The sequence below is a fragment of the Anguilla rostrata genome, chromosome 13 (genome assembly GCF_018555375.3).
Source record: "Anguilla rostrata isolate EN2019 chromosome 13, ASM1855537v3, whole genome shotgun sequence".
NCBI lineage: Eukaryota > Metazoa > Chordata > Actinopteri > Anguilliformes > Anguillidae > Anguilla > Anguilla rostrata.
Window position 1 is genome coordinate 24,243,549 of NC_057945.1, and position 22,442 is coordinate 24,265,990.

At 39.9% G+C, this 22,442-nt stretch overlaps 1 protein-coding gene across 3 annotated transcripts; it reads left to right on the forward strand.

The window, feature by feature from the left end:
- Positions 1–520: 520 nt before the first annotated feature.
- On the forward strand, positions 521–20,392 carry gata2a (GATA binding protein 2a). Of its 3 annotated transcripts, none has more exons than XM_064305425.1 (6): positions 521–788; positions 7,285–7,727; positions 9,094–9,669; positions 14,755–14,900; positions 18,437–18,562; positions 19,244–20,392. In XM_064305425.1, exons 2-6 carry the CDS (start codon positions 7,502–7,504, stop codon positions 19,538–19,540), a joined length of 1,371 nt encoding a protein of 456 aa, XP_064161495.1. In that variant the 5' UTR covers positions 521–788; positions 7,285–7,501; the 3' UTR covers positions 19,541–20,392. The 3 variants fall into 3 exon arrangements, with proteins under 3 accessions (XP_064161495.1, XP_064161494.1, XP_064161496.1); XM_064305424.1 differs by lacking the exon at positions 521–788 and adding an exon at positions 6,764–7,019; XM_064305426.1 differs by lacking the exons at positions 521–788; positions 7,285–7,727 and adding an exon at positions 8,488–8,927.
- The last annotated feature ends 2,050 nt before the right edge of the window (positions 20,393–22,442 follow it).

Consider the following 22,442-nt stretch of genomic DNA (forward strand, 5'->3'; position numbering starts at 1 on the left):
AATACACGTCAATAGAATCTTGAATCAAATTGCGCCGCCCGCTTAATGCAGAGGGTTTACATAAAATGACTGTAACCAAACAGCTCCTTGTCCCATTCGCGTTCGTGCACGAGGGCGTCGATTCGAATCTTGGAATATAGTATCGATATGCGTCTTTGTTCTCTTTCTTTACTATAGAGTTTTGAGAGGTCTGGGTCCTTGCAACAGAAGTCGGTATCAAGTGGAGCAACTGCCAGTCCTGCGCTGGCAGGCTTGTAGCCGCTCTAGAAGAACGTCAGAACCACACACATTCCATCTATCCACAATTCCGTCCATCTTCAGATTGCAAGAGATAGCTACCAGACCAAAGGACAATAGTCAGGTGAACTGGAAATGTAATCAATTACAAGTTATACTTTTATACCTGAAGGTTTCCATCGATTTGACAAAGAGGGAGGGAGTGAGAGAGTGAGTGAGAGAGAGAGAGAGAGAGAGAGAGAGAGAGAGAGTGGGGGTGGCGGAACTATTTTGGCGAATGGTGAAGACGGGACAACAACGACTTTGCACTTCTCTATTGACTCATTGGTATTTTTCACAAAAGCGTGCCTTTGTTGTACATGAGAAAGGGTGAACCGACGGGTAACCAGTCACAGAATCCGACCAATGTGAGTAACCGTTCTTCTCGGTTTCATCACATCTGATCGAGTCTCGGTCTCAGTTTTGACTGGACAGTTCTGCTGCTGAGGAACAAGTCGGTAAAGGGGGGAAATGTTATCAAGGGGAATATGAAACCCCCATCAAATCCACCGGTAAGATCGTTGTTCTTTCTTTCATTGCAATGAAGGAGAAATTCTTAACTTCATGTCAGATGGCAACCTCGTCTACAATATATATTTTAAAACGTACATATTATTTTAATGATATTTTACTGTACTAAAATGATCGACACTAAGCGATATTTCTCGTTGTGTGAACTTATGTGCAAGAAGTGAGTTTTTAGAGGAGTTGATGCAGTTGTTTCTGTTTCACCGTTTACCGTCATGGCCATATAGGCTAGCCACATAAAATGCACTTGAAACGTAGACTTCAACAAAACGACTTATATCACAGAACTCAAAATAGTTGATAGCTGAAACGATCTGATATTGATTAGATCTCCAAATCTAATCAAAATAATTATTCAATAACGTTATGCCTTGAAAAGAGAATAGCCTACTTTTTCTTAAATGTGAATAATATATTCACATTCTAATTTCGTGTGCAAAATAATAGCCTAATTAAATTAATTAAATTTCAAGTAAACTATTGTTCATCATTGATATGAATTAAAGTGGAATGGAGCGAACAATGAACAGGATGAGAGACAAACAATATCGTTTTCATTGCCAAATGTAATGCAACGCACAAATCTTTACCTGCGCAAGGACCAAGCTAAACCCTACCAAGCACGGCACCCACAAATTGCACTAGCCAAGATCAAGCCAAGACTGGTATAATTGCTAATTGCCCGGCCGCCTCAGTGAAGCCGTGATAGTCATGTGATAGTGATTAATTTAAACTATATATATATGTAGGTCTATATCTGAACCTGGACTTTTAAATGGTGAAAAACAATGCCGTGTGAGTGTATAATTGCTTGCAAAATGTACATATATATGTTTTATAATTATAGCATTTATTTGTTAAGGGTTTTTAATTACATGGATACGCGGATATTCTCCTTTCTATTGTATTTTCGTAGTTGGTGCTGTTAATCGAAATGATAAGTAACTACGTTTTTATATTGCTGTTGGACTACTTCCGTATTTGCTTATCTTAAATTCCAAAATTTTGTTTTTCTGCTTGAGTAGGCAGTCTAATAAACGCACACTCGGGAAAGGCTCTATTCACTGACCAGCAAACCAAGCGTATGATGGATAATAGAAGGCGGCTGCATCCCTACTCTGTGCCTTTGTCAACTGCGGGGCCGCTCGATCTTTTTTTTAGATATATAAATCCGTGGAAATTTCCTGGAAAATCTCATTTTCTTCAAATTAAATCAATCGCATTATATTTTGTTTAACTTCATGACAGAAGAATACAGGGGTGTTCCCGTAACGAATATTGCAATTTGTTTGAAATGTTTAGCTTTTCTGCAAATGCAAATGTTTGCATGTTGCCCGCTCTCGAAATAATCTCAAAAAGGCATGCTTTCTGCTGTAAGGCAAAGTTCCTTATCCGTCATCAAATAAAAAACACACTTGCTGCCTCAGAAAAAAAGAAAGGATCAGAGTCGCTTATTTGTTATTGTTGTCACTTTCTTCATCCTTATGGCTTATTCAAGGCCTGAGAGGGAATGCTGATTTATTCTGGAAGGGGTCAGTCGTGCGCTGGAATTCCCGTTTCTGGCACAACAGCAACGAGTCTCTCACGAAAACCTCTCACATTAATTAAGACAGACAACCCATGACGTATAACGCAAAGCCCATTGGATACTGCATTTCCGACATTTTTTGCCTTTATTGTCCGTTGGTTGACAAAGCGTGCAGGAAAAGGAACATTTTACGTAATTGTTTAAAGTAGTTATGGTTGACTTCCATACATTAATTTGATTCACCTTGGAATATCAAAACACGGCTATTATAATTAACCACATCGCTTATCTCTTATTTGATACTTCCACATGCATACCTAATCGGATGTCTTGTTTTATTCTTTTTTCGAATACCAAATTAATTGAAATCATTACGCCGGTGCAATGGAAAATATGAACCAGGCAGTAGACTTTATTTCTCCTGTGTGACATCAGAACACAGGTCCACAGCTAATTAAAAGTGCCAGTTTGGATTGTTTTCATCCTAGACAATATCTGGGCAGCCAGAGTAATGTAGCTCATTCTCTAGTTTTTTCCCCTCATCAAGGAAACTTTGCACTGTTAACATTTCTTGTTTAATTTGTTATATTTGCCTATGTAGAAAAGTATATAGTATTAATGACCTACCATTCATTGCTAACGAGTATTTACTGTGCAGTTCTGATGTATGATCCAGATTCCAGCCAGTCTCTGTATAGTTCATCATCAACAAGTTGCATTATCACAAAGGAGCATGCTAAATATCAACAGTATACATATGTCCCTGAGCACAGGGTGAATCAGACAGATCACTTTACCTATGGTGCATCTTTGAACGAATGTCATATTGCTCAGAGAAAAGAGAAGGATAAGGCCTGGAGCCATTCCTTCCTATGATTCCTACTCCCTGACAACGGTACTTGTATCTGTTCGCTGCTGCTTTCGGACCTCTTTGCTCAGACACAATCTAATTATCCACGAGGGAAAGACAATGATACCTGCTGCTGGTCTGTGTCACTCTCCCTCTTCCTTGCTTATCTGCACGTGCAGCCCTCTGGTCCTCCTCTCGCTTCTCCTCCTGGACTGAGAGGGGTGATGATGTGCTGTAGGGTAGACAGGTCAGAACAAGATTATCCGTGTCACACTGCTTGTTAATTAGCTTCGATCTGCATTGCATTTTGCTGATGCAAACATTTCAATAGCACTTGGCAAGGATTTTGTTGGTTGTCTGAAAGATCATAAGAAGTTGTTAGTGAAATATCTCCATACCCGAAAATAACAAGTGTACACAGCAAAGGAATGCTTAAGCCAGAGTCAGTCATAACCTTGCTCATGTCTCATATCCTTGCACACACCTCAGCTGGGCATGTCAGACAGGAGAAATCCAGCCAGCACTTTTTAATGGTGTTTTTATGCTTAACTCGTAACAACTGTGCAGGCATGCTTCTTCAGAAGGGAAGCAGGCATATGGATATCATATACAGTAGCATCTTCCAGGACAGCTGATCTTGTGCGTCTTGGTTAAGCGTGGGTTAAAATTCCACATGGAGCTCCACATGGTAGCTGTACCCATCAGCTATACACATCATGTCCATTACTGTGGTGTCATATTTTGTATGCATCTCAAAGATGGCTGCCTCGCTTTGAAAATGAGTACCAGTAATAAATACATAACAACTACAAATAACCCAAAACATTTTGAATCCAGATCTGCAAACAAGAACAGAATACTCAGGGTGTAGGGGGGTTCCCACACCCACAGTGGATTAATGTGACTACTTCAGTAATACATTATAAGCTTTCATACAGAGACCAAAGCCTGATTTTGTCATTTCACTTCGAGAGCAATGTAGAATTTCCATATGTTATGCTGTATCCTCCAGAATGCACATCACTGAATAGGCTCCTCAACCAATTATAAAAAATAGACATTAATCAATAATTTTGACAATGAGTTAAGTTAAACGTTAAACGTTTAATTATATAGACTCTTATAGACAGTTTGTTGCCTCAGTTAATAGACATTCAGTGATATTGAGCTTCACCAACATACATTTCAAAGGACAGAATGGAACAGAATATAACACATTAATATATAGATTGTTTCTCCTCCTGAGAGAGGACAGATTTTACAACTGGCAAACCATACTACCCCAATTTTAGTTTACTGTGTTCTTCATTTTCTCTTGGGGTCAAATCAAATACAGTTCAATGAGTCAAATGTATGGACATACATTCCAATATTCAAGAATTGGAGCAGAGTAGTTAAACCTAAACCAAAATAAACCAAATAAAGTACAATTTTTTGTAAGAATCTAACATTGTATCTGTGAAGTCTTCTATTGGAGGTATCTCCATATACTACTTGTAGCTTCCCCGAAGTTCACCTCTCCCTATTTTCATAATTAGAAGTTCTGTCTTTGATGTTTTTTTTTTCAACTAAAAATGCAGTGACGTCAGGGAAGGCGTCAGAGTGGCTGCCAGTCGGGGCCCTGAGCTCCCCCAAATTATTGCCTGTCAATCATTTTTAGTTTCCCGCCCAAACTGTCAAACATACGTACAGGTCAAGTTGCTTATAGCTAAATAAATCCGACAAAGACCTGAAATTTCGCTGCTTTTTCTGAATTATTACAGTTACTATCATATGTACTTCACTTTAGTGTCAGTCAAGAGAACCATTCCTCTAATTAGTTAGTCTGGCAACAATTAGCAATACTGAGTGACAAGGCAGTCTGGTTATTACGTAATTGGCATTGTACCCTATTCAGGTTCGCATCTTGGGTGTACATATTATCCACCCTACAGCCATCCATTTAAGTTGCCCTGGGCAAGCGCGTCCGAACGTCACAAATTATGTGGAAAATGTATAATCTTTAATTAAATTCATATAATGCGAATGTGAAAACCCCTAAATTCCAGCGAAAAACTCAGCGATTATTGGAACTTTTGTTCACTGTTGCTTTTCCTACCTTTTTATAATCAAAATGAATAATAATAAGCTCGGCTGTAGACGAAGAGTTCCACTAACCCGCGTGGCTCCGCAGAAATTAACGCCTCAATCGGGCGAATGAAGGTTTATACAGCGGTTTGCTCAGACATTAAACCCCACAGATCGTAGCATTCGGACAAGCGGGTCCACTGAATAATTTACACCCAAAAGGCGTCGTTGCCAAGTCCCACAGCCGTTTATAGACGCTAAAATTGGGGAGTACTTAATGTAATGTTCCGGAGCTCTTCGCGAATAATGCGAACGCACTAAAATAGTCCAGAAACAACAACTTGTAAAGTTCATTCTAAATCGTTTGTTGTGGACAGAGACGCATGGAAAATATGCCAAATGCAACTCAAACTACTTACGCGTAACACGCCGAAGCCATTTTCAGTTAAACCTATGCCTATAATTAATTAACCCAAATTCGGATTATCTTCGTATGATGAATGATCATCACACAGCAGAGTTGCTCGCACCACCGGATTGCTAATCAGATCAACTGGCGACACTTAGTCTTTGGGCCTGGGGTGAGCCATCTCACTTATTTTTCCACCAGATAATTGTGAACACGACTTAACAAACTCCTGTTAATGGCCACCAACTGGCTTTTTCAGGCAAGCCCTCACGCCCTGTCTATGTCGCCAAGAAAGAGAAAGGGGCTATTAAGATGTAAAGTGACGTTTGATCGCTTTAAAACACAGACAAAAAACTTTTGTGAGGAGAGGAATGCAGTGAGCACTAATTAAAAACAATTAAACCTTCACAACAGTGAGATCTCACTTTAGAGACCGTGAAAATTCCCACCATCATTGAATGGAGAGTTGTTTAAATATTTGTTATCTTTACTCAGTGTGAAATGTCACCTCAATTTCATTTTATATAGGCCTAGAGAACCCTATAAACAACACGATAAATGCACCCCTGTGCTCATTGCATGCCAAACACTATATGGTTTCTGTGTGGTTCGAAACAGATTCAGATGATGCTCTTAACGGTAAATGCTATTTTATATAATTGATATAGCCTACTTTACTACTACTAGAAACGTCTTGCACACTTAAAAGGCTGGGTAAATTCTACCGCATTCGTCGGTAACCTACAGAGGGTGTACTAATAGTGTTTTTAAAATGTGAATACGAACAAATTCACAGTAAATGCTCACTTCCCCATTGTCTGAGTGTGCAAACAAGCTATAACCGATGGGTAATTGGTCTGGAGATTCTGGCTTTTGGAAAAGATATTAATAAATTACTTCACTGATTAATATGTCCCGAGTTTTTTTGCCGGAACACGCGCGGTCCTGTCAGTGAGCTAGTGTTTTGGGTGCAAACTGAAGAGCGTGGATAATCGGAGGATGGCGTAGCCAATTGCTACAAGGGCGCGTGTAGATTGGCTAGCAGGAGGTCATTGCCGAACCTGGGACCCCGCCCCTGCATGAAAGATATGGAATTTACTGGCGCCAGCTCTTAACAGTATAAGCTGCGTGTGGTAAAATAGACATTCGCTTATGAGTACAGCGATTTAACAGGCACAGAAAAGAACGAATGATTTCTTTTCACATAAAAACACAAAATCTCCGAAGAACAAAATACAGCACTGGACTAAAATCATCCACTGGGACTTTGCTAAAAACCCATGTTTGCAAAAACAAAGAGCAAAACAGAGTCAAGGATATTTTGCTGCTATGCCAGGAGTATTTATTTGTTTTATATACTGGTAAGACAAATCTTCGCGCAATTGATTCAGTTAGGCTATTTAAAGTATAAATATGCTGTTTTGAATATACTGTACTAACCTGTAGCCCTGATTGCTTTGAGTTTGAAGTTAGACGCTCGTTCTGATGAATTCCATCTTCTATGTGCTTAAGTTAAAACCACACAAAAAGAGCAAATATTAGGGCAGCATATCGTTAACATAGGCAGAACATTTCCAGAACTTTGTATTTAAATAAGACATCTAATTTTCAATGGTTTCCCTGCAGCTGCTGACCAAGACGCGATGAAGCAGAGTTGGATGAGAACGTCTATGTTGTGACGGGCCGCCAAAAGCTTTTCATATTCCATAAATTAACAATTATAGCGTACTTCTGGACTATAAACGTGACTATATTCATCCAAGAGGAGAGTATTCAGCGAAACAAGACAATTCATTGGACGAACAATTATTTTGCACGGCGTTCAGTTTAAGAAGATTTAGAGATGGAAGTGGCGGCCGACCAGTCTCGGTGGATGGCACATCACCACGCTGTGCTGAACGGTCAGCACCCGGATTCGCACCACCCTGGTCTGACACATAACTACATGGAGCCCGTCGCACAGCTACTGCCGCCGGACGAGGTTGATGTTTTCTTGAACCACCTGGATTCGCAGGGGAATCCATATTACCCCAACTCCCGGGCCAGAGTGTCCTACAGCCAGGCGCACGGTAAGGCACACACACATTGACCCATAACCTGACACGGTCAATTCTGCTGCTCCAACATATTCGAATATATGTTTGAAATTTAGTCTGGAAACTCTGGAAATTATATAATATAGTATTTAAACAATTTTATTATTATTATTATTATTATTTTAAATGTATTATTATTTAGATATGCGCATTGTAATAAACTGTCGCGACATTCAGCGAATCAGATTGAACATACATAGCGCAGCTTTATATTTTTAATATAAAATCTATTACATTGTTAAGTCAGTGCTCGGTGTAATCTCCCATATCGTACATGTCCAAATTCTATTGGCAGTTTGGGCTGTATTGTAAGTTCCTGGTTTTAAATGAAATGTTTTGAAATATATTTTCATGTGTACTGCTCGCGTGGTAGTTCACAACATCGGCTACCCAATGCAGCAACACAAGGGAAACTTGTTAAACTCGATTTAACTCTCGAGGAATCACCCTGACAAGCGCGGAGTAACGTTAATGAGAAATTTCTATACCTTCATTTTTAAAAATCTCTACTGCTTCATTTTTTTAAATGGCATTCTTTTTCGTAATGTTTCGCTCGACTTAAATTATTACATTATGAACCTTGCCCGTTGGTTACCTCCACCAAGAAATGCTACTGGATAGGGAAATAGTCTAAAATAAAATGACAGGGAAAAGGAAGTCATTTAACCTCTGTCTTTAGGGCTGGTGCTTTCAGATGAAAAAACGAGTGAGTGAGAGAGAGAAACACTTCCCGGATATGGAATCAAAACGAAAAAGGCGAATAGCGTTGTTACTAGACTATTTCTTCTAGAGCCGCGCAACAAACCGGAGTAATGTCCAACATGCTCCTCAATCCTGCAGTCCTTACGCATGCGGCCGAATCTTTCCTGGTGGGATTTTTCGACTGAATATCTTTTTGTCTCGACGAAAATAGGGTAGACTGTTTTTGTAAAATGACATAGTATAATGTCGCTAATTTCAAGTAAAACAGAAGAGGTCGATATTAATTATCATGATGATAAAAACATATTTTAACATTAAAATAACTAACTAAAAGAAATAACTAAAGGCATGTTGGTATGCAATTCTTTTTGACGCTATTTGATTTCGAATTTCCACGGCTCGGTATATAGACTAGCCTACTACGTTTCCGTTCAATGTCGGGGTTATATTATTCAAAGTCTGAATCAACAGGTGAGAAAACCATTCTACTTGTTATTCGTCAATGATGGTATGATTAAAATAATATTCTCATTTGAATTGTAACAGTATTGTCACGAAGCAACGCCTGTGGAAAATATGAGTCATATTTATTTGGAATTTTATTTTAAAATGCTTTCTCTTTTGTGTCATTTTCTAGCGCGCCTCACTGGCAGTCAGGTCTGTCGACCACACCTTATCCACAGTCCAGGCATACCGTGGCTAGACAGCGGGAAGGCAGCCCTCTCTGCAGCTCACCACCACAACGCATGGGCGGTCAGTCATTTCAGCAAGCCCGGGCTGCACCCCGCCAGCTCAGGCTATCCCTGTAGCAGTACATCCAGCACTGCTCCTGTGTCTTCGCTCACTCCATCGTCCCACTCCAGTCCGCACCACCTCTACAGCTTTCCGCCTACCCCTCCCAAAGACGTGTCCCCAGACCCCGGTGCCATCTCCCCGTCCTCATCTTCCACAAGAATGGACGAAAAAGAATCCATAAAGTACCCAATTTCACTAGCAGACGGAATGAAGATGGAAGGTTGCAGTCCGCTCCGCAGCAGCCTTGCTTCAATGAGCGCCCAGCCCTCCACTCACCACCCTATCCCAACGTATCCAACCTACTCTATCCCTGCGCCTCACGACTACAGCGGCAGCCTGTTTCACCCCAGCAGTCTGCTTGGTGGATCGTCCTCCAGCTTCACTCCGAAGTGTAAAAACAAAACCAGGTCGTGCTCAGGTGAGCTTCATTTCCACCCCCCCCCCCCCTCAAACATATCTAGTAATGGTAATGTTTTTTAATTTTTTAATCAGGGACGACAACATTCAAGTGGGCTCTAATTCTCGTAGCTGTGTGGTAGACAAGGATACAGGCTGCACAGAGGATAGTATATATAATACAATAAAAATGTATCTAGCCGATTCATATTCAACAGAAAATCTCCTGATTTCAGTAAAATATTAGTTTCAATTAGGGGCAATATCAACATTTGACGTAGAAAGTTGCTCAGCAATGCAGTTCGCTACTGCTACAATGTGAATTGCCTTTCCGATGGAGAAAGGGAACAACACAAAACAATGTAAGAAAAACACACAAAAACTTAAGGAGTTCAAAATTCAGAGGATTTTAAATGTTCGCATTATCGCCGCTCATATTTTTGCAACATAACTGGCAATAGTCTAATTTTACGTAAGACTGAAGCGTAGTTGTAGGTGTTGTTAGTATTTGCATCAGTAGCGCGCGCACACACAAATCAGGCTATTTAAAACTACGCAAAATGGAGGCTATGCTCGTTCTCTGGTCTATACCGGGTTATCTTATCATGGGTATTTTAGAAAACTTGTTTCAGCGCTTCTTATCACCAACCTATCGAATTCGTCAACCCATGTAAACACAGTCAAATTCTAGCTGCCACTCAGTTTTACGCAAACAAAGCCAAAACAAAAAAGTGGAACACGTTCCTATTAAAAAAAAAAAAAAAAAAAAAAACAACGACAGCACGCCACAGTAGCTCAGCGTCATGTATCTTTCATATGGCAGATCATTTACATTTAAAATCCAACTTTTTCGGATAGTTTTTATGTAGCCTAAACGCCTACATGGAATATAAGCACTTGCACTTGCAAAACATATTCAGCATAACTTATTCACTGCCTTTGTAATGCCTGATTTAACTAAGTATGGACTCGTTATTATGATACGTTTTCCATCTAACTCCTATTTGCCCGTGACCCCTTTCGTGTTTCTTTTTTAATGTAGACTGCATTACACGTTAATAATAATGCAGCAGACACAAAGTTTCGTCATATACCATATCCTGTGTACCTCCCTGTGAGCTAGACACCCCCCCCCCCCCCAACTGCAGGATATGCCAATGTAGGTGACAGGGGCCTGCTGTTTGTGATTTAATTGTAAATATTCACAGTAATAGGCTAGTAATGCAAATACTAACAACAGCTACACATACTCATAAAAATGAAAACCATATCGCTAATATTAGTACCAATATGTGAACAATTTTACTAAATATGTAGGATGTTTGATAAATAATTTTGATTAGCTTTGTGTTTACATTCTTCTTATTTTCACTTTTGAAACGTCCTAAAATAAAACCGACCAAATGGGGGGTCGGCATGAATGTAACAGTTTTTGGATTTTGCTCATTTACTCAGAAAATATTTATCCTAACACTATGAAATTTTTACTTCAAACTGCTTTGACGTTGTCAATAGTCATTAGCTGTTTCAATCACATCCATAACTTAATTGCATCCGAAAGAATTTAAACCAAGTACAAACAGTCCGATGTTACATTAATAAGACCTAATTGGTATAATTGTAACGGAGGGGCGGAATAATTGTAACAGTAAATGAAAACGCCCTACAATGCACGTATGGAGGTTCATTCTGCACATACTAATTAAGCAAACACATTTCCAATAGTAACATGAGACCAGACACAACCTCAGATTTTGAAGCACGGGCTTCATTTGTGAAAAAAGACTGCGCAAACATTGATGCACAACCAACAAGTGAGCTGAGTGGTAATGTCCAAATCAATAAGTAAAGCTGCTTTTGTTTGTTTCTTAACACCCAAGTAAATTTTTAAGAAGCAAATAGCTGACTATACATACCAATCTGGTGTGTGCTTATTATGAATGACTGGGACCACGTGGCTATTTCTTTTCCATTAATCATTTGGAGCATCTAGAAAATTATGCTATGTCAACGCAGTAATCAAATTAGCTGAACACATTTAACATTATACACTGAACTTTTAATGGCCACTTAAAATGATGTATGATTTGAGTTATTGTAAATAAAAATAATGCCTTGTATCTGAAAATGACCTCACTCAAAAAAAACAACTATTTCCCACGAAGGTTGTCGAATTGCACCGTTCTTTTAGCACATGGTAGGGGGCTGAATTGCGCATGTACAAACTTGAAATGGCTACTGTAGCAGCAGTGCACAAAAGGTTATTGACCCTGTTACATGTATGATGCATTACATTTTACACCGAATCACCCCTAGTTACTTAAATAGCATAGCCTACACCCAAGTGAACATTTTTGTGAAAATCCATTGCCGCGTTCAGGTGAAAACCCGGCTACATGTGGTTGAAAAGTAAAAGTTTTCTAGATGACTAGAACGTAAACAACATGTCCGGTAAAACCCAAGCTATATTGGGGTTCGCCTATTCCCTTTGTGTCGAAATGTTTCTCAACCTAGATTTTCACCCCTCTAGACGTCTAGATTCTGGCTTTTGCTCACTGGGACAGCACATTTGGCCTGTTATATTCATTGGAAATAATGAAACTAATGAGTACATTTAAGCGTATGCAGTTGAGCATTTAATCTATCAATCTGACTCAGTCCTAAAAAGGAAGAACATTTTTTCTTAATAACAGCGCAGGAAGCTCACGGTACAGGTGATTTATGTGTTAAGAAGGAAGCAAGTGTGTAGAGAGAGAGACAGAGAGAGAGCGAGCATGTCACCCAGTTCATCACAAAGCTCGTCGTCTAACAACTTTATCAGTTGCTTTGTTCAAGTGAGAGTCAATTATTTCTGCAAGGTGATAGCTGAGAGGAATACTGAGCAGGGCACACTCCTTGCAAGTGCGATAGAAAAGAACACCAATACAAGTATTACATACAGCACCGTTAATACTGAAGTATTAATGCTTTTGGCCCAGCTGTTTGGTTTTAAGAGCAAATTGCAATGGGCCACAGGCCCAGTATAACAGAGGTTTTAAAATTACGTTTAAGGGGAATGTAAAACACAATATGTAATACATATAAACAAAAACAAAGACATTTACTTACACAGACTGATATCCATTTTTGGGCTTTCACTGTGGTTACAATAAGTACTGGATAACAGTTAAAAGCAGTCAGTTTGGTGTTGGATTCCCAAAATTGGTATTGACTGAAAACAAAACAAAAACACCCATCCTCCTTTTGCTGTCAGATTTGAGGTCAAATGAACACTTTAGGTTATTTCATAAAAATACTGGCATAACATATGGAGTTAATTTATGGTGCACATGAATACATTAGTGTTGCTTCCAGTAATATTAAACTTGAACCAAACTCCAGGGTCTGTGTAGGGAGACAGTGCAGCATAGCGGTTAAACTGAGTTTGCAGTGCCAAGGTTGTACTTAACCTCAAAACCTCAGTAAACATTAAGCTGTATGAATGGATTACTGGAGTTAAATTTATGGTGCACATACATGCATGCTAAAATGAAATATAAATCGTGCATATGAAAGCTGGGTTATATTGATACCAATTTACCTGGAATTGTGGCACAAAGGGAAACGTCAGGTTCCAAACAGCTCACAATTCAAAAGATCCATCTCATTGTTCAAAGGACAAATGTGGGTTTTTTAATTTTTTTTTTTTGGGGGAGGGGAGTGATGGCAGGTGTTGAAATAGTAAGAACACACGCTTGAGACAGAAATAACTGAATTGCATGCTGCGAATCTTTTGTGAGAAATTTGCATTTTCCTAAGACTCATTTTGCCTTTTCAAAGAGCTCAGATATGCTGTGGGTGACTATATGGCGGAGACAACAAGGGAAAATAAAATGTACAATGCACACACACACACACACCAAGAGGACCAAGAGGTTTTTTTTAGCAGAACCCTATACCAGAGAAAATGTCACATATAAGATGGGAGAATGCAAAGATTTGAGACAGGCCACTAAACAAACAAAACAGCCTGTACCACCCCAGCCAACATCATAAATGTGTACCACCTGTACTAGCCCAGCCAACACCACAAATATGTACATTTATAGAAGGAATGCAGCTGAGCACAGTAGACTGTACCCAGGGTCTGCCCATTTGGAATTCAGAACTCATCAACATAAGTGCCTTTTTGGAAGGTGCATAACCTGACAGAAATTACACCAGGCTGGATGATTGTGCATTAAGGGGGATAGCTGCAGGTTGATAAAGGGGCCACATGGAACTCATAATTGGCTATAACTGAAATTATTTCTTAAAAATCTAGTGAAAAGTACTGCTGTGGAAGGCCTGCAATATGATATGATATCTCTTTCTTGATATCTTGTCTTGTGAAAATACAAGCACACACTGCTGCATGACTGAAGTGTCAGCTCATGAATCTATTGACCAGGCACTGCATCATACAAACACAGTCAGTAGCTTTCTAGAACTCACTCACTCTCTATGTCTCTCTGCCTCAGTCAAAGCAATATAATAGAATGTGTGCTGCCCACAGTCTCACACACATAGTGCTCTTGGACAAACAAACACAGACATACACGTAAACCACTGAACCTGACCCAGCGACATAACCCAAACCAAGAGAAAAAAAAAACCCTGGATTACTACTAGGTACCGCTGTTCTAAGAACTTGCAGACAGTTACGCACATGTTTATATACACTCATTTCTACACAAGCTCACTCAAAACACAGTTTATCTTTTCAATAGACTAAAAACCCAAATGTAGTGAGAGATTTAAAGATAAAACTTCCTATTCTATTACACTGATTTATGCATGTGGTGGGCCAGGCCAATGCTTTTATTCTTCAAATGACAGTGCAGAATACTCAGTCTAAATGATTTAAATGATTTAGAAAGTGTTTCAAAATAGGTGTAATTTACGATACTCAAACATAACAAATGAAGGAAAAACAACCAAAAACAGTTTAATTACATGACCATGTCAGGGATAGCTATACAACACACACTATTCTTCATACTTAGTGTGTGTGACACTGTATCTCTTTGCATGGTTCACATCTTCATTTTATGACCATCTCTGCCCCCCCCCCCCCCATATGTCTCAGAGGGCCGTGAGTGTGTCAACTGTGGTGCTACGTCTACACCACTGTGGAGACGGGATGGGACTGGACACTACCTTTGCAATGCCTGTGGCCTGTACCACAAGATGAACGGTCAGAACCGACCCCTCATCAAACCCAAACGGAGACTGGTGAGTAGGCTACTTGAAATAATACTGGAGTGGGTGTTGGGGGGTGGGGGGGGGGCTTTGGGAAGAGGGACAAACGTGAACACAAGTGTAAACACAATTCCAGGAAAAGTTATATTTTCCCGATCAGCTTCCTGCAATTGTGTTCCTCCCTCATCCCCGGCGATCTCATGTACTACCTCCTACAATACTGCTCCTATCGATATTGTTATGGCCGATATTGTGGTTAGTAGTGCCACTACTTCTGATTCTGTCACTGATATGAGTTATTGAACTGGTTTTATTATCACTGCTGGACTGAAGGAAAAGTGAACAGGAATTGTTTAGTGGCCACAACTGATTTTGTCATCGAGCAATACATCAGTTATTACTCTATAACTCTTCATGACTTAGTCCTCAGGGACACTGTAGACTTCAGAGGTGTTTGTTAGCAGAACAAAAAAAATGCTTGGATTGAAACACAGATTATATTTCAGTTGTTCAGTGTTTCTGCTGAATAAACACTGTTATTGCAGCAAGCTACAAACTACTGCATGACATATCTCATGAGCACAGTTATCCTACTGCTTCATTCTTACTGCTTAAGACTAGAGCGTTAAATTTACAAATCAGTAAATAGCTCAGTAAAAGTAAGAGGTACATTCATTGTCATTGTGCTATACATTAAAGACCTACAGTCCAAGTATTGTATAGTCATTTTTAGGATCTAAAGTATCTGACTGGTTTTATTAGCTAGCTACCTGTAAGAATGTCAACAATCTCTTGAGAAACACTGACCTAATCAATAATTTGTTATGTGTTTTAAAATAAATCTGTATGCCTGCTCTAATGATTATATTATATCACAGGCAATTTTTTTAGAAGAGCAAAGTATAATTAAAAGCCAAAGGTACAAGTGATTTTAAATACATTTTAGAACATGTATTTTGTTAAATTATAGACAGTATCAATTACACACTTTGGGAATGAAAACATTCACTTATTAAACTCTTTTTTTTAAAAATTTACAATAATCACTTATACAAATAAAAAGTGTAATATTTATTTTAATAGACCACTGCAATGGACCCTTACGTTTTTACATTGCCCCATAAACGTTCATGTAAAAACCTTCACAAAGTTTGGCATGTAAGCTACTTTCTTCTTTGCTCCCGAAACATAACAAGTAATATGAATGAATCTTAAAAATCGTAGTTCTTTATTTTTTGACATACTATTGGGTTTGGCACCACCAGTAGCTCAACGTTTAGGATATTCCTTTTTCAAGAGTTTTATGAGCAGTCGAAGACATGCCTTTTGTACGCACTTAGACTAATGGCAGAAGAACATTCTGAGATTATTATTATTATTGTTAAACTTCATTTAATGTCAATGTAAATCCACTGATTAAGATCACGAGGAGATAAGATTGCATAAGAGAGCATGAATGTGTTGCGAGTGCATGATCACATCAGGTTAGGCTAATAGGCTCCATTAAAGGGAGAATTATATTTTCTCGATTATGAAGTCATGAATATATTAGATAACTTCTTCGAAATCAAGGCCAAATTGTGGTCAATTTAGATACATAAAATTGTATTAAAGCACGAACGGGTTATCCATAGCCTATGTGATCGAACTAAAACCCCTTGTGTCTGAACTAAGTAAATTAAAAACATAATATAATATTTTCACGGAGTTAACGCTGGCAATCCAATTGTAAAAATGAGACAATGTACTTATTGACAGCTGTTGGGTTCAATCGACTGATGGCAGCCTAATGTTTTCGTCAAATGACAGACATAAGCTTATATCAAAAATGCTAATAATTATTTTAGGTACGACACTAACAGAGCTTCAGATCCGAAAAACTGTTGTGGTTTTTACATCTTACCTTTCGCCAATATTTTTATTTTATGCGTTTCTCTTTATGACGTCTCTTTACTAACAACAAAAAAGTAATTTAACGTCAATCTGCTAAACCGCTGTGGTTTCGGCGTTGCATATACACAAGGTGTAGGCCTATGTAGTCTATAGCCACTACCCTGTTTGATTAATTATTAATTGATGAATTAATTAAAGATATAAATAAGTAAATACATTTTCCGTTCCATGCAACTAAACAATACTAAAACATTATAACGGAGTAAACACGCATTGTAGGCTATGTGCCCATTTTCCCTATTTTTGTCCAGCCTACTTCATTCCTCCGAAAAGTCCATGTTTTTCCATGGAGTCAGTCGCCGCAGCATTCTACCATTTCAGCCCAAGTGTTTTCAGAGCTCGTTCAAAGGCCATCCAGTTGTTTCCTATCCGGATATCTGCCCGGGACCGATAAGGAAACTGGGCTCACGCGTGTTTCCGTCTTAAACAAACCGCACTGAATTTTCTATAGCCCGGTTGGCCAGACTTTGACATACACTGTAAAGTGATTATCACAACACTGGGACCCTGTAATGTGTAGAGAAAGAACGTGAGAGGTGTTCGGGGATTTGGAAAATAAATGGATTTATGTTCTGCCTCTCTTGTTTGTCAAGGTCGGCGCGTACTGCCCTTATGTATTGGAATGCGTGTTTTTGTCTGGTTTCTGTTTAAATTGGACCGGCGTTAGGCCTACATGCTGCTGGCTTTTAATTTGTTACGATTAACGCCCGGGTTATAGGTATTATTTTTTGTCATGAAATGGAGACAACACGCAATACATCTGGCCTTAGCACACTGTATTGAATACTTGCTAATGTTTCTTATTAAGTGTGAAAATTTAATCTGCAGTTCACCTTCAATGCGTCCACCCTCTGCAAATGCATAAAGGCGCAATGCTCTGTATAGAATAGACCACTTGATTTTATAATAGGCTACATATTTTGATTATGGACTAACACCAATGAGGGTTGCAAAACATTTTAACAATACATCGCTATGTTAAGTATTTCTTATGTTTCTGTAAACACGAGACATATTGCAAAATTAAACTTGTATAAATGTAGGCCCTAATACATTTAATTAAAACAATGCACTGACTTCGGTCTGTAAGCTATTTATGCATTCAACAGGAAGACGCGTTCTTTCATGTCAGTCGGGTATTATTAGATACGCTGACTGCTGGAAAATATACATAGAAACAGAGAGACTATGCTGCATCCCAAATGCGCCACCAGCGTTTCGCGGTCCCATTCGCAGAAAAAAATAAAATAATTCATGTACCGTTTAATACCTTTATGGTGGTAAGGGGCGGATGGTATGCTGCCTACACTCGCTTCTTCTGCATGGGCCTGAAGGAGCACAGCCTGTTTGTTATCGTTCTATCTCAGGCCAATTTCAAACGAAGCTTAAATAGAAAAAAATGAATGAAACAGTTCTGTGGACATAGAAGACCAATTTGCGAATCGCTCAATGAAAGAATGTAGATAGGCTATAGTCTACACTTCAAACAGCAAGGTTTTTAATGTTAATGTGTGCTGTGGAGTTCAGTTCAGGCGCTTAATCTTCAGCGTTATTTACCAGTTGGCCGATTACTTATCCAGTAATATATTCAAATAATGTATTTTTTCCCTCTCCAGTCTGCCGCGAGACGGGCTGGCACCTGCTGTGCTAACTGTCAGACAAGCACGACCACTCTCTGGCGGCGCAACGGGAACGGCGACCCGGTCTGCAACGCCTGCGGGCTTTACTACAAACTGCACAACGTAAGTATTACCACTGGCGGCAAACTGTGGCTGACTTGGTCAAGTGGGCGGACAGCTTGCATTGATTACGGCAAGGAAGGAGAGTCAAGGGCGCAAAGCCTACTTACTCTGTCAAGCACGACCCGGTGGCCGTTTTTCTTTTTCTTTCATCCTTTTTGTTTCAATGGGGGCGTTATCCCCAGAGAGACTGAAGGGAGGAGCTGTCATTCAAGCAACGGTTATTTGGAAGCAGCGCTTTGACATTTAGCGTGGCTTCTATCCCCTGGTTGGCTACTCTCGAGTTTGAATGGTTTTTCCAAAGAAAAGAATAAACAGAAAATGCATCGTAGTGTTAGTACTAACTGTATTTTACTGCTTTAAGGATTACAGATTTAAGATTTACTTTGCATGGTGCTTTCACTGGATTGTTTAAAATACAGATAAATTACAAAATAAATTAAGGATAAAAAATAAAAGAGACTTCTTCCTTTCTTACCCAAAGATAAAGTATTCCAGTTGGATATAAACAAAGTAAATAAAAAATAATAAATAAATAAAGGGGTTTTCTGCTGTGCAGTTAAATTGACCCCATCCCCAAGTTTAAAGAAAGGCTTTAATGGTACCACAGAATACTGTATAGGCAGAGGAAGTGGCTGGTGTGTCTGCCGACACATCTAACCTCTGCTTATGTCCACTATACAGGTGAACCGGCCCCTGACAATGAAAAAGGAAGGCATTCAAACTCGCAACCGCAAGATGTCCAACAAGTCCAAGAAAATGAAGAGATGCGGGGATGGGTTTGAAGAGTTGTCCAAGTCCATGCATGACAAGGCCTCACCCTTCAGTGCGGCGGCCCTGGCTGGGCACATGCCACACATGGGTCACCTGCCACCCTTCAGCCATTCTGGGCACATGTTGCCCACCCCAACCCCCATCCACCCCTCGTTTGCCCACCCACACCACTCAAACAGGTCACCACACTGGGCAGAGCACCACTGACATCCCACCCACCGCACTCCTCCCTCCGCACTCTCCTCTAAACTGCTGGAAGGGGAGTGGGCAGAATTTGTTAGCTTTCCGGACTTTTTTAATGTGGAAAGCATCAGGACTATTTTGACCTCATTTGATTAAAAAAAAGATATAAAGGCAGTTTGTCTGCCTCCATCAAGTGGACAAAGAAGAGGGTGAAACTAAAGAGCCGTTTTCACTGTTCCCTTTTCCTGTCTTGCACAGAAGCCAGAGAGGGTGTTAAGACAAATGATTTGGGACTTTTTACACCCACCGTCCCCCTACAAGGATAATTTCTCGCAAATCAGGTTCTGAAGCTGAACCCCTCCCCCCCCCCCCCATTGGTATCACCTGAAACTGGAGGATGCGAGGCTACTGCTGCCCAAGATGAACTCTGTGTGGCAGTCCCTGCTAAATTACTGGTGTTCTGCCTCACTCCATGGACCAGGACCTGCTGGGGTCACATCTGTAGAAATTGTGAATATTGCTGACACCAGGAAAGTACGTCCATATATATATATATATATATATATATATATATTCTGGATTACTGATCATGGACATTGCATATTTTTAAAGGACTTTATGAAAAGCAAAAGAAACAAAAAAGTTTATAAACCTAAATTTAAATGTTTATTATTCTTATTGTTATTAAGATAATTTATTTTCACAGTTTTTATTATTTTCTTTCTCAAAACGTGTTGTTATTCTAATTTTATTATTACTATTGATTAAATCGAACACTGATTGATTTGGCCAAGATTTCATTCCTGAATTGAATGAAGAATGACCTGAAGCTGAATGGTCATTTTGTTTTTCATAAAATAAAGACATTGGGTTTAAGACCGATTTTGTAAAATCTTTGAAAACAGGTTAATCTGAATTATTTTGTTTCTGTGAAATGCAAAGACTGCGATGCAGCGATGCTTTTGGTTACACAGCAGTTTAAGGGACAGCGATGTCTCCCAGGGTTCGATACACATTACAGAGTTCCCCGCACCACATGGGGATTTTTTGGTGTGGTTGTAAGGAGGGTGTCAGCTCATTGTCTTCACCCAAACGTGGCCTCAGCACTAAAATACATTGCCCTCTTTACTTTCTGATTTCCTAAAAATCAGTTCTCTGTGTGTGGTACGGCATACCGTGGTTTTGTGTTGTACACTTGTACATAATTTGCATGAAACCATTCATATGCATACATCAGAAAACTGTTTGGACTGAAACTCACAGCTATTCAGCAAAGCTCTCAAAGGTGAAAGCTCATTCAAAATACAAATAGCATTACATGCTATATTGATTGTAAATAGTCTGTGAGACAATTATTTTGCCTGCAAATTAAATAGCTCAGTATTATTAAATCTTGAGCTAAGAGGCCCAATTGGTGTATTTTCTTTAGCAAGCACATCACATCTGTGGTCTGTAATTACAGTTTTCCTCACCACAGAGAAAAATCCATGCATTACATTGTATGTCTCTCTACTAGATATGGGATTTATGCCATGGCATAACATTTTGTATATGTACCTGTGATTACATTGCAATCTGTCCAGTCATTAAATCTCTTCATTAACAAACTCAAAAGGCCATTCAAAAAGGTCTCTTCCAAAGGGCACATTTGCCCTGTAGCAGCTTTGATTTGATTAAGACAGAAATGGGTTGCCAAACTGGGGGCAGGAACCTCCTGGAGTCTGTACAAAGGGGTGTTTGACATGAGAAAATTTGGGATGCTCCATGTTAAGAAACTGGGCTTGGGACCAAAAGGCTGCAGTTTCAAATCTAAGACAGGACAGTGCTATTGCACTGCAAGCGAGGTACTTAACCAGAGGTGATGCAGTGCAGCATGCACCCATCCATAACACTGCAGACAATGTCACCTGTGTGAGCTTCCCTGGCTTAAGGTTGGGCTACATAAAAAAGGTAATACTACCTCCCACTCATCTACCAGTCATCTTTCATCCAATTTGGGTTCTTTTGTGGTGGTGGCCATTCTCCTAAAACCTGGGTCCAGATGTGAGGTCCTTTCTTTACTTGTGGATTTTCGCAGCAGTGTCTATATGTGGAGGGAAGCAATGCTGACCTCCACAGTCACCTTCTCTCTCACACACCTGCTGCCTCTTGGCACAGGGACACAGCTGAGGTGATGTTGGTGTTGTAATATTATTGGTGCACTGCAGGGTTTACCTTCTTGTGACTTAGACCAAGGCTGTATCAGATGCAGTCAAAGCATCTGATACACACACACACAGTCTCTTTTTGTACTTGGATTGTTTTCAACATTCTTAACCCTCTCCTTCCCAGCATGCATCTTTCCATTGCCCAGAAATGCTAAGTGGAGTGAGGGGAAGGACATTGGGTCTTTAGTGGGAAAGAAACAGGAAGGAAAGGCAATCAGGCGACCCGTGAGCAAACATGTGTGGGGGCAGGTTGGAAGCTTCACACAGATGCGTTCACAGCTGAGGGCTCCAGGAAACAGCCTTTGGCTCTTTATTTTCTAACGGTTTAACAAATTGAGGAACTGAGGAAATCATCGCCAGGGCCAACAGCTAATGAGAACAGCACATTAGGGCCCATTAGAACAGGCTGTGCCGCACCAGAGCAGTGTTTTCCTGCAGTCGATCCCTGAAGATTATGGTATGAGCATGACAAGCCCAGGGAAAAGGCAGGAGCAGCCTCTCTGCAGACGGCTAGAGAGACTTAGCAGGTTGGAGTGACCGTGTCGCTGACAGGAGCCAATGGGAGTTTTCTTTTGCTCTTTTGGCTTTGCCCCAAGAGCACAAAATGGGCAGCGAACTACAATGAAGCCTTCACAAGGAACAAAAAGACTTCCACAGAAATAAAAAAGCCCCCCACAAACATCATAGGGGCGGGAAGAGAGTGTGGAAAAAAGGCCCCA

Coding starts and splice junctions, on each gene's coding strand:
- gata2a (XM_064305425.1), top strand. CDS start 7,502: ATGGAAGTGGCGGCCGACCAGTCTCGGTGGATGGCACATCACCACGCT. Junction 7,728..9,093: donor GTCCTACAGCCAGGCGCACG/GTAAGGCACACA, acceptor GTCATTTTCTAG/CGCGCCTCACTGGCAGTCAG. Junction 9,670..14,754: donor CAAAACCAGGTCGTGCTCAG/GTGAGCTTCATT, acceptor CATATGTCTCAG/AGGGCCGTGAGTGTGTCAAC.